Source organism: Oreochromis aureus, linkage group 20 (assembly GCF_013358895.1).
Source record: "Oreochromis aureus strain Israel breed Guangdong linkage group 20, ZZ_aureus, whole genome shotgun sequence".
Taxonomy (NCBI): Eukaryota; Metazoa; Chordata; class Actinopteri; order Cichliformes; family Cichlidae; genus Oreochromis; species Oreochromis aureus.
The window spans coordinates 18,751,498-18,764,295 of NC_052961.1; the positions used below are offsets into that span (position 1 = coordinate 18,751,498).

Here is a 12,798-nt window from a genome sequence, read left to right on the forward strand (position 1 = left end):
CAAATAGTTTTTAGGCTAAGGGCGAGCACGCACACTAAGAGCCTGTCATCGTCACTTTTAGGTTCGGCTGGCGCCAGTTTGGTTGCTGATGAAAAACGAGCCGTTATTTAAAGCACCTCTCTAATACTGAGTTTGGAAAGTGTGCAAACAGGACGTTGCTTGTTTCCATTCGGGTTTAGTGTCAACTGATTTATGCAAATGTAACAGAAAACGGCCTGCTTGTTTGAATACTGCTCCCAACAGTTTGAGGCCTGATAACGTCATAGCTGCAGGCACTGCTGCCTGCATATTACAGAAAATCGACATACAGTAATGGTAATACGCCCGGACCCTAAACACTCCACTCTGAAAACCAGTTTTCAGACAGGATGCATTACAACGCAAAAATAAATGATGGCGCAAACAGCTATATTGATTGTTAATGGGTTATGATGGACTTGAAGTTCATTTTATAACCTGCTGTCATTATTACCTGTAATGGGGAATTAAAACAAATTACATCACCGTGCTTTTTCTCAGGCTCCGTTCATGTTCCTGTATTATCAGCTCTCCAGCAAGTCCTGTGTGTTACGAGAAATCACGAGAATAGATTCTGCAGGTGTTTGAAGTGAACAGTGACAGGCATGGCGATGATGACTGCTAAACAATAAAATGATAAGGTGGATGAGGAAGAAGAAGCTCTTCTCCTTCCTTCTTTGATTGAAATGCCATGTCTACCGCGATCAAGTGACATAGCTAAACGTGCAAGAGCAACCCAAGGCCCAGGACCGGAGCTTCGGCTTCTCTGGGCCTGTCTCATCAATGTGACACGCTCGTAGAGAAAAGCCCACGCACACACTCATACACACGCACGGGAAGACGGACAAAAACAAAGACGTCAACATCCATTCACTTTAGCCACGCAGGCCCATGTGCGCTCGCTTTAAACCACCGAGGTATCGTCGGATGGATTTAGAATGTGATGAATCTGTACCCTGAAAACTTAATTGCGTGTGCATCTGATTTAACTAGAAGGCAGGGAGGGGGTGATGCTGGAAAGAAGGAAAGGAATAAAGGGAAATGAGGAAAGAGCGATGGAGTGGTGTGGTAATATGTGGCAGGTGGGGAGGGGGCGTTTAACTATATGATGACCATTTGGGGTCTTTTAGCTACTAATTGAAGCGTGTTTAGTGGCCTGTGTTGTTGTGTATTAAGCACTGACAAATGCATATCCTCTTCTCCTTGGCTGATCCTGCAGTCATGGCTTTTTTTTCCCAGATAATTTAAATCAGCTTAATCATGGGTGGGCCTCTGGTGATCAGGGCACGTAAGGAAATCTAAATATGAATGGATGAATAGAGCAGTTAATGTGATTATGAATAATTGCTGAGGGGTTGGAACTGTGTGTGTGTGTGTGTGTGTGTGTCTGTGTGTGTGTGTGTCTGTGTGTGTGTGTATCTATGTGTGTCTATGGGGTGGTGGGGCATATTTTGATTCAAAATTATTTAATAACCTCAAAAACATTGAGTCAAATATACCTGGGCCTTAATATAAATGGATGGGGACAGTAAAAGTAAGCGTTCATTTCTGGGGGATCCCTCCCTCATGAAAAGAAATCTTTTATTGCACAACAGGAACAGCAAAAAGCTGAGTTTATGGGAAATGCTGGTAATTTGTTGTCAAGCCCTTATGTTTGCACTCACTGGTGTGCAGCATAACACAGCGTATGCGGCGTGTGCTTGAGAGAGAGAGAGGCAGTGAATCAGCGAGTGGGAGGAGAGAGAGAGAGACAACAAGAAGGAAAGAAGGATGGAAAGGGGAGGAAGAAGGAGAGGGAGGGTGAATGAGGCAGCGGGGTAGAGTGAGCAAGGCAGAGAGTGAAGGCGAGTTAGAGGGAGGAGAGAAAAAAGGAGGTGGGGGGACGTCGCTGCTGCTGCTGTGACCGTTTCTCTTGTCAGTCGGCTGCTGCGTGCCTGGCGAACAGGAGGGAGCGCAGAGCAAGGGAGAGAGAAGCAGAGGGGGACACGGAGAGAGACACTGGTCAGTGCTGTGCTTTATTCTGGCAGCACTATTGTCATTTGTGCGGCTCCGGGAGCTGCAGACATGCTGTGAGGGAGTGGATTTAGGCGCTGGACGCAGATCTGCAGATCCATGGATTACCAGCAGTGAGTAAGGCTGTCACTCTACTAACCCACTCATCATTTGCAATAGAGGGGTGAAGCCACAGTCTCTCACTACGGGGAGTCTGGCTGTCTTGACCCTGGAGTGAAGACTGAGTGCAGACCAGACAGTCTTTGTCTTTTCTTTTTTTTTTGGCTTCCCCTTTCTTCCTCCATGTCTTTCAGTGTTTTTCGCTTGTGTCTGTGTCAGAGTGTATCATTGATGCTGTTGCTTGGGTCTCTGCAGGAGGGATGCTGGAGGCTAATGTGGCTAACATTAGCATGACGGCTAAGCCCAGAGAGCTGGACCTCAGGTCTGCTGCTGTCCCCTGCCAGGATACTTCATCCCAGGCCATGGCATCAAGGAAACCACCCGCCAAGCCCTCTGCTCTGCCCCAGGGGCCTCCGCGTCCCTCTGGGTCAGAGCTCAAGGTCTACCGGCCCACCTCCGGATCTATCCCCATTCCAATCCCTAGTCAATCCGGGCTTCGCAAACAGCGTTCACTCAGCAACTTGTCTGTGCTCACCGATGCTGAGAAGAAGCTGCACCTGTACCAGTCTACCAGGTGGAATGATGACACAAGCCGTCCTGGCACTGGGACCAACAAAGCGGGGCAGAGTAAGGCAGGTCAAGCTGGTGGTGGGAGACCGCCACTGTCCCGGACACTTTCAAAGTCAGAACAGTCTCTCTTTCAGGGGAAGCCAAAGTCTTTCTGCTCCCCTTCTGTGACTTCTAATATAGGCAAGCCAAGTCGAATCCCTGCACCTGGCAAACCACGGGGACCTTATGCGGAGGTCAAGCCAATTAGCAAGGCCTCTGAGACAGTCCAGAATGCAGATACAGACCCAGCTGATCACCCAACCAAAGCAAACTCCAATGGAGCTGGGACTAATGGCAAGAAACTAGGGGAGAAATCAAAACCTGCAGCTCTGTCAGCGGAGGAAAAGAAAGAGAGGAAGGGGATAGAGGGTGAGGACGATAAGAGCTTTCTAAAGGTGGATCCAGAGTTAGTGGTTACAGTCTTGGGAGACCTGGAACAACTGCTTTTCAGCCAAATGCTGGGTGAGTCTGTGATTTCTATCCCAGTTTTTCGGTTGCTTTCGGTTATTTGTCCTCACTTACAATTGGCTGCAAAGATGTGAGGTTAATTACTGTTTTAGTGGAAACTGAAATACAGAAACAAACAGTCAAGCATTGTGACTCTACACACTAAATATCTCTGCTCTTCTCTCCTTTCCACACCCAAACCTTTTCCTCCAGCTCTGGCTCTAGCACCAGCATCAACAGTGAATTTTAAATGAGTTCAGTCTCTATTGCAGCACACTATACTGTGTATGTGTATATATGTGTGTGTGTGTGTGTGTGTGTGTGTGTGTGTGTGTGTGTGTGTGGTGTTTTATTTTAGTGCTTTTCACTATATAATAGTGACAGCTCTTGGTCTGAAGGTGGTGAATTTCCCCCTGTTGACAATACTGTAAACAGTTACACATGCTTGGTTCGAATGTGCCAAATCAATTTCTGTCGTATGCATTTGTGTCTGTATGTGTGTGTGTGTGTGTGTGTGTGTGTGTGTGTGTGTGCGTGTACAAGCAGTGTGTGCTCCTACAAATAAGCTGAAGTAAGCATTTCCATAGGGCTGACATTGTTGTGTTTTTGATTCATTAGTCAACATACGCTGCAGTGTTTCCTCCTCCTCTCATTTGACCCACTGCCACAGTGTGCTAGATTTACATTAATGTATCATTATACCATGATCTCTGTGTGTTTACATCTCTTTTGCAACAACCTTGTTAGCATGGGAACTTGTTCTAAAATTAGCAGCACATTTTAACACCAGCAAGCGTATGTATCGCCTACTGCATCGCTGTATGTAAACTGCATCTTTCTGCCGGCCTGCCAAAATCGGTCAGTCGTTAATAAAGGCCGTGTGAGTGGGACTGGTGGGGAGTGTTGTTTTTCAGTCTGTAAATAAAACGGCCGCATATTGAGCCAGGCTCCGGTCACAGTGGGCCACCTATTTAGCCTCGCACCACTCCTTCGCTCCCTCAACCCCCTCACCCCCTCTAGTTTCATTGATCTCCGGGCCACTGACAGATGGTCACTATCCACCCCCACCCCATCCCCCTGTTACCGGGGGCAACGTGCATGAGGAGAGAGGGGAAAGTGAGTGGGTGGCAGCATGGGCAGGTAGCGTTCAAGCATCCGCACGGTCACACGTGTGCTTGGATTGCCCGTCGGGAGCAGTTGCGCTGGGACACATTGTATATTCCAAGTTTTTGCTGCTGTGGGTGTGCCGTGACAATGATGACTGAGTTTGTGATTAATAGGTCAAAACAGAGTTTGAATCTGCACCTATCATCCATTATTCATTCATACACACACACACACACACACACACACACACACACACACACAAACACGAGAGTATTTCTCTATTGCTCATTCTCTTTCCATCCCTCTAGGAGTACCAGATAGCATCAGAGAACAAGCGAGATGAGAAAAGAGGAGTGCAGTAGGTCGTAATATCTCTCTCGATGCAAGGAAGTCATTTTCTGCTCATCATCAAACCTTTATCTTTGCTCCACTCTCTTTTACTCTACACAAGCCTGCATCCTGCAGCATGGCCCCAAATCGCAGCATGGATGACCTTGCCCCAGCAGCCCTGTGTGTGTATGTACTGTACATGGTGTGTGTGTGTGTGTTGTTTGTATCATCTGTGTGTGACCTTGTTCCTTGTTGTGATGTTGCTGGCCACACCTACACTGAGGCAGCCAGGTAGGTCGGAGGGAGATAAAAAGAGAAAAGGAAGATGACAGGAAAACCTGGTAATGATAGAGATTAGGGACAAAAAAATGGAAAGGGTATAATTTGATTCATGGAGTGAGACAAATGAAAGAAAGAGACACCCTGAAGAAAAATAATAGTAATAGGCGATGACCTATATTTCTATCTGAGATTTAAATGACTGAATGCAGTGTAGCTTTGGGTCATTACAGTCTCTTCTTACCTGCCAGAGGTTTATCACTGAAATGGGCAAGTATGTAGGGTAGCTGTGTGTGCATGCTCATGGAAATGTCTTTGTGTGTGTGTGTGTGTGTTGTGTTTGTATGTGTGTTAGGGAGAGGTTAATTGTAACTTGCCCTGTAGCTTGCAGCTGTGGGCTCATCCTTTATCGTATCTACTTCTCCATTTCCGATGGGACGCTTGGCTAATTGGTTTCTGCTCCGTGTGCTCTGTCATAGGAAGATAGATTATGGATGTTCAATGGATCATTCCCAGATATCCACTCTTCTTCCTATATACAGTCTCACCTTCTGCTTTTCTACTTCCTGAAGACACGAGCCTGATGGATCCCTGTAGTGTACTATATTACGAATTGATAAATGAACCTTAATTTGGTCAAGGCCTAGTCGTTATGGAAGCTATGTGCTAGCTTTGAGCTACTGGGAGTAAAATATGTGCTTGTGTCTTGTGCATGTCATTTTACATGACATCAAGCCACATGCACTGAGACACTGTCCTTTTGAGATTAGCCTACAGTAATGGACAAAGATAATGAAGAATGCCATTGAACTATAATGAGGATGTGTAACCCAAGACCATCAGCTGTGTGCTTGAAAGGGATGAACCCCCTCCCACACACCAAAAGAAAGAGGAAAAAAACAATCCCGGATATTTCAAGGTTTGGCTTTTCTGTTTATCTTGTGAGGTGATTTAGGATTACTGTTTGCATTATCTGTTTTTCTGTAATCGGACATACATGTTTAACCACTGAGTGATGAAGAGCTTTACACTAATTGGATTTAGAGAATTACTTGACTTGCGTGTCCACGGACAGCAGCTCTGGACTTGTAGAGTTAATTCCCCCCAAATGCAGCTTGTATTATATGATATCTTGTTAATAGCATTAAAAGTTTGACATGCAAGTTGAGAATTATAAACATTACTTTCAAAATTTTGCCAGTGAAATATATCGATCTGAGCGGCACTAAGCAGCATAGGTCGCTAGAGTAATCCAACGCACTGAACCTCAGATGTCTGCCACTAATGACACCTCCCGGTCCCATCCAGTACCCATAATGAGGTGTGTGTGAGAGGGTAAGCCCCCTAAAGCAGTGGCCTTTCCCAGCATGGGGTAGGCACAGCCACAGAGAATCCAGCCTAAGACAAGAACCAAGCATCCGGATTAAACCTCGCATAAAGATAATGAGAAGATTCAACCCCGTTCCACTAATCGCAGATCTATCACCCTAGAAAAGACCAGCTATAAAGACTAAAATGAATTAAAGATTAAAGCCCTCAGGGCATCTGTTTGGTTAGAGATTTGGGCATTTGGGGGAGTTTTACTTTTCAGATCGGATAGGGAATATAAATGTAGGTTAGAAGATTGAAGATGCTGTGTGGTCTTGATTTTGGCCGAGCACGAAGACTCAGCAGAAGGGAACTTAACGTGACTCGGTGACACATGGATGCTCATTAATGCGGCCTTAACTACTAGTGCGATTGTAATTTTAGTTTGGCATTCTCTTGTGTATGTGTGTGTGGGCAAGTTTGTGTGGTTGATGGTTCCTCTTTGTGTGCTCATCAGCTGTCTGAGGAACAATAAACCCTACAGAGAAGTCGACAAAGCCTGAAATGGAAGACACACAAACACAAACAAGCACACAAGCCTTCAAGAGAACTTAAAAGCGCTGCAGGAAAAAATGTCAGAGCAAAGCTCACACATGCTCACACATGCATATTCTCTGATACGCTCTCCTGTCTATACTCTGCCATATTCATCCGTTTGGCGTCCGCAGGGTATTTTTCATAATCAGTTCCTCCATTGTGATGGCAATGCTGAGTCTTTAATGTCATGCGGGTGCGGTCGGATCGGCTGGTTACACCCCGGGCTTTGCTGACTGAAGGATTTAGGGCAGTAGTCCTCCATTGAGGAGGTGGCAGCGAGCCAAACAAACACAAATGCCCAAGGAAAGTGAGGAATAAAGCATCTCTCCAAATCTCTCGCTTTCTCCTCCTCTTTTTCAACTCTGATGCGAGTTGACGGGCAGCAGTGTTCTGTCACAAGTCAGACAGCAGAGAGGATATTTCTGGTACCAGTGCTTCAGCAGGAGGACAGAGGACATCTTTTTAATGTGACAGGGAGTATTCACAGAGGAAAGGGATGTTTCTGCATATAGGTTCTTATATGATTATGCATTTATTCTCATTTGGTGTGTGCGTGTGTTTACAGTGCTCTGTGGTCAGTGTCTAAAGACTTAATGCAGGAGCCATTGCATTAGTGCTGTCTGCTTCCTGCCATCCTCCTCTAAATCATATTAGTACTCACTTTGTTTTTGTCTCATTTGCTGTTGCACAACAACACACAGACACACTGCCTATCACTTAAAAACAAGTAAGTTATTGTAGTGATGCCATTATATCATTTGTAATATACCATGCTGACAGTGGCAGGGTTGTAGTTTGTTTGATTTGTATTGGTGTTTTAAAGATTTAAGTGCTTATTGATCAAATCGGAGCACTCATGCTAACCCTTAATTTACCTAATATGAGTTTCTGTCCGAACACTGGCAAAAACATCTAAATGTCTTAGTTTTTTAAGTGATCTTATAAGGTGTTATAAAATATTGAATTCTTTCATTTGTGTTTGTGTGTGAGGGAAAGACAGAGAGCAGAAGATAAAGACAGAGGAAGAGTTAATGCAGTTTGCCTTGTGATGAGGAATACTTAGTACTCATCTATTTTTATTCTGTTTATGTTTTCCTCCTGTGAAAAGTCTCAGATAAAAGTGCCCATTGTTCCTGTCACAGCTCCTGGCATGTTCTAGCTGCTTTAAGGAAGTAGTGTCAGTTGCACACACACACACACACACGCAGACACGCAGAGTGTTGCGACAGTATTGCATTTAGCTTGCACCAGTGAGTAATCTAGGTTAAAGCAAAACTAACAAGGACAACACCTCCACTATATTTGTTTAACTGAATATGTCAAAGTTCATGTCAAACTAACCATAAATCATTAGTTGGTTACTTTTTAAACACTTTAGCACTTCTATCACCTAGCTATGGTAAAATTTAAAAAATCTAGTCTAGATGTATAGATCTCTGATTCCTCTGGGAGCTTGGACATTAACAGGCTTGAACTGGAAATTGAATTTTGTACGGTCTCGGCACAAACAGAGCTGGGAATACAAAAGAAAAACTGGGTGGGAGAGCGAAGGAAAAAAGCTTGAAACCCCAAATGTCCTGTAAATACATGCAGTTAGAGCTGAGGAATACAAAGTTTGTCAGTTGTTGGATATTTTGCAGTGTTATACAAACTGAGGTCGCCGTCCTCCATCTCTGGGGTTCATTTGGCTTTCGTTTGCTTCAAGACATCATTTGATTTGTGTGCATGTGTGCACTTCATGTGTTGCTTTTTGGAACATTTTATTGGAGATACTTACATGTCATCTGTTCTACTGTTTCAGCAATCGCCTCATTAACTGTGCGGGGGACTGCACACAGTCTGTGTCTGTGTCACATGTGCTGCAGCTGGCTTTAAGCACACTGTAAAAATAAAGTTTAACAGGAAACAACTCTGTCAAACAGAAATCCACCCAAACACTGCCATGCATTATAGCCCGCCCTGGCACACTGCCTAGATTATTTAGCATGTGCATAAATATGTTGTTGGGTGCTTGCTTGAATGTGTGCGACATAAAAGCAAAAGCTCAAGAGATCCTGCTAAGATAAGTTCTAGATTTGGCTTCTTTTATGCTTCACACACAAATGCACGCATCGACCTAGATGATTGTACTTCTCCAGGTGCTAATTGTTTTTTAGCCTCATCTGAATACTGTGTGTGTTTATATGTGAGGTGTGTGTTTCTACTTCACTTTTAAAGCACCTCACACACTCAGAGCAAGTCAGACATGTTTACTCCCATCCAGTGCAGCTCAGCACAGAGGAATACACACGCTGTCCCTCGCTCTTTGTGTTTTAAACTTTAATCAGAGGTGAGATGTTCTCTCTGTGCCACCTTGGCAAGGTCTCGGCCTTCTTTTCTGAGATTGAAAACTTCTCTGAAGTTGCTTAGAGCTTCCTCATCTTCCTCTCTAAGCGGATAGGGTGGTGACTTTTTAAGCAGATAGTGCAGTGGTTAAGAAAATATGCCAAGTGTGTTTGTGTGTTTGGCTCAACATTAAGAGAGCCAGGTTTTGGTGGACAGGATAGAAGACAGAAGTTTGGAGGGTTTAACATAGAATCCGTGGATTTTCAGCCATCATGTCCAAACTTTTCTGCCGTTGCAGGCGTGTGTTTTAATCATCCTCTCCGCCCTTCTTATGGAAGCTTCACCTGCTTATGGATTTCTGACTTTTTTTAAGTGGATTTCTCAGTCAGCTTATTGAACTACTGCTGACTGACTCTCAGGATTTTCTCCGTTCCTTACACAAATGTGTACTGACACACTTGTTCTACTGTGGTGCATCAGTTACAACATTTGAGTCAGAAAGCTGCTCAAATTTTGTGCGCACAGATACCACATTGAGATTTGACAAGCTCATTAACCATTCATGTCACATATCAGACTTGATCTTCAAAGACTCTAATATCCTGTTGCAACATCCCGGTGAAGCAGATAAATGCCTGTGTTGTGTGTGTGTGTGTGTGTGTGTGTGTGTGTGTGTGTGTGTGTGTGTGTGTGTGTGTGTGTGTGTGTGTGTGTGTGTGTGTGTGTGTGTGTGTGAATGCATGAAAGCACATTTGGGTGATTTAGCATGTGTTTGTCCGTCCTGTCCAGATGTGCAGGAATGGCTGAATGTTGTAATGCTTCCTGTTTTGCAAACCGTCTAGGGTCAGCCGAGGGCTGTAACGTTAGGCTGAATGGAGTCGGAGCTCACAAAAAAATAAACAGAAGGGGAAACAAAATACAAAATAAATGACCGTCTCATTAGATTGAAAAGCTCTTACACACCTGTTTCACATGTTTTGCAAGCATGGCCTAAATCTAAAAAAAAAGAGAGAGAAAAAAAAACTTCACAGGTTTTATTTGCATCCTGTTTGTCGGATTTCTGCATGTCACTTGTCAGGAATGCTATAATGATTGTCTTTGCAGCACACAAATAGACATAAAGCCACCACTGGAAGTACACACATCCCTGTAAGTACAGATATTTTATAGTGTAAAACCAGTGACGCTCAACCGGACCAATATATCACGGGACAAGCGTTATGTGGCCTGAGGAAGGTTATAGTGGCTATAACATATGTGCACACATGTGCACAGGACAGAGACAGATGAACTCTGGAGGGAAGGAGGAAAGAATAGAAATGGTAGTCATTACTCAAACCTTCATTCATATTCCACAAAAGTGAATCCCTTCACTGGTGAAGACACACTCACCCTCACACTCTTGTGCCTGCAGATACATGAACCCTCATTTTACAGCCACTATACAGAAGCACACTTTCAAAGAAGGATGGGATGTTGCCACACAAACATACTCACACACATACACGTGTGCATACACAGAAAATAGCAGAGCACTCCTGCAAGGACTGAGCCATTAGTGTATCTTTGGGGAGTTTGTTTGTTTCTAATGGAGAGGGGAGTCAAGTCACTCAAGAGAGAAAACCAAGTGGACAGCAGTTTTTTTTCTCACTTTTCTCACTCACTGCATCTGCTACACATCACATGATCACATCCTGCGGCGCTCCTACCTCCTGCTCTTCTTTTCAAGCTCGCAACATTTTTTTTTCATCTTTGTGATTTTCATAAAATATAATCAAAAAGACAAAAAGTTGAGATGGATTCACCCACCAGCTCATTCCTCATCCTCCACTGCGGTTATAAATCTATTAAAGAAAACCCATAAATGAGTCACTGTTGCGCTGAATGTCAGTCTCTATCATTAGAACTAAAGACAGGCACTGCGATTCATTTTGAGTCAGTCCTACGTACACTGCTCTACAGACCCACTGAATATTTGTGTGCAGCTGAAAGCAGTCTCCATCCAAACCACTTGAAGCCCTGAGGACTGTGTAAACATCTGGCTTTGCTGCTTTTAAGGGTCAGGAACGTGGCTCCTGAACAAATCTGACAAATCAAAGGGCAGAAATTAATTTTAACAAGCTTGTGACCTGACCACACTCAACGGGACAAAAAAAACAAAAAAAAAGGGGGGGTAGTGGGGGTTTTTTGCGTATCGTTGTACGTTTGTGTTGCCTTACCATCTGTCCTCTTGTTGTGGTGCAGTAGGCAGAGTATGGCTTCCAAAAATAAAACGCCTGCTCACTTTCCTCCTTCATACGAAAGCTGCTTTGAAGTCTGTCTTTCTGTCAGTTTGTTTTGTGAGCTCTGACTGAAAGCAGAGTCACATTAAGATGGAGATATTGCCCTGTGTGTGCACTTACAATAACAGTCTCGCTCAAACTTGCTGACTCTCATTTCAAGCGTCTGAGTGGGCCATTATGAAAGGTGCCTCGGCTGGCTCTTCAGAGCAGGAGCGTGTTCACGAGTGTGTCGAGAAGAGGCAGGTGGATCCGCACACACTCAGTTTAAACCAAATCAGTGTAACTCATCTGCACCCCTGGGGAGCAGCCAGCCCTGACAGGGATATTTGCATCCCTAATTCCCTCAACGCTACTGCCTCTACTTCCCCCCACATGCCAGCTGGGACCACCGAGGCCAGGGCAGAGGCAGGACAGGAAGTCACGCACACACACTCACGCATACACACGATAACACAGACCGTATCCAATCAATTTGACGCCAATGTTAAACAAAGCTCACGTTTAGGGTAATTAAAATTGCCCAATTAAAGCCTGCAGTTGTGTGTCTGTGTCTGTGTGTGTGCGCGCACACGTGAGCCTTTCAGACTTTTTTGTTTGCATGTATTAAGGGTTCTTTGTTCCTGCTAAACCTTTTGTCTGACCGAATTACCTAAAACAAAAATTTTAAAGGATGAAAAGTATCTTCTTACGGCTCGGATTTCCTCACACCTTTCACACGAGTGCCTCCCACATAACAAAGCCCTTCTATTTTTGTGATTATTCTTTTTGTGATTAAACATTCTCAGTGTGTCGGTGTGTGTATATGAATGTGAGCTGCAAAGGTTTGCATCTCAATGACTTCATCAACTCCACATTGAGCTGCCTGTCCCCAGGGCCCTTCCAATCAATTGTCTATGCGACCATCCTTTATAGGAAAAAGAAAAATCAATCCAGCTTCATAAATCTGCTCTGACTTTTAAGTTTTTCTCACTGTGTCTCAGTGTGTTTGCACGTGACAAGACGCAATGTACAAATGCATGTGTTCATTCTGCAGCTGTTGTTGAGAGTGGCAGTTAATAATTAGCCCCCCTCACTCATTAGCATGACCTCTCCACCCCGTCACCTCCTCACTAACCAGCTGGACTGATTCCTAGGAGTGCCTGCTGTCTGTCTGTGTATACATGTATGGCTATTTTCAACAGCTAGGCCCCGTTTGCTGTAAATTTTCATGCAACAGTCCAGCTGGAAAAGAAGCTACTACTACAGTAATATAAGCAGCTTTAAATATATTGCAACAAAATGTATATATACTGCATATATAAACATGAACATGTGAAGCGTAGATATCACACATTTGGTTGGCCAGAACAACTGTGACAGTCATGGATGTACTGATCTGATGTTA

General features: G+C 44.2%; 1 protein-coding gene across 9 annotated transcripts in view; it reads left to right on the forward strand.

The window, feature by feature from the left end:
- LOC116330784 (neuron navigator 1-like) overlaps window positions 1–12,798 on the forward strand; it is a 96,616-nt gene that overhangs the window by 30,982 nt on the left and 52,836 nt on the right. For 8 of the 9 annotated variants that reach the window (XM_039604967.1, XM_039604969.1, XM_039604965.1 and 5 more), the window contains one exon: window positions 2,386–3,201. In XM_039604967.1, coding sequence (XP_039460901.1) covers window positions 2,386–3,201 — 816 coding nt within the window. Of the gene's footprint in view, window positions 1–1,954; window positions 2,145–2,385; window positions 3,202–12,798 lie in introns of those variants that run through there. The other variant, XM_031753219.2, reaches the window with a different exon arrangement.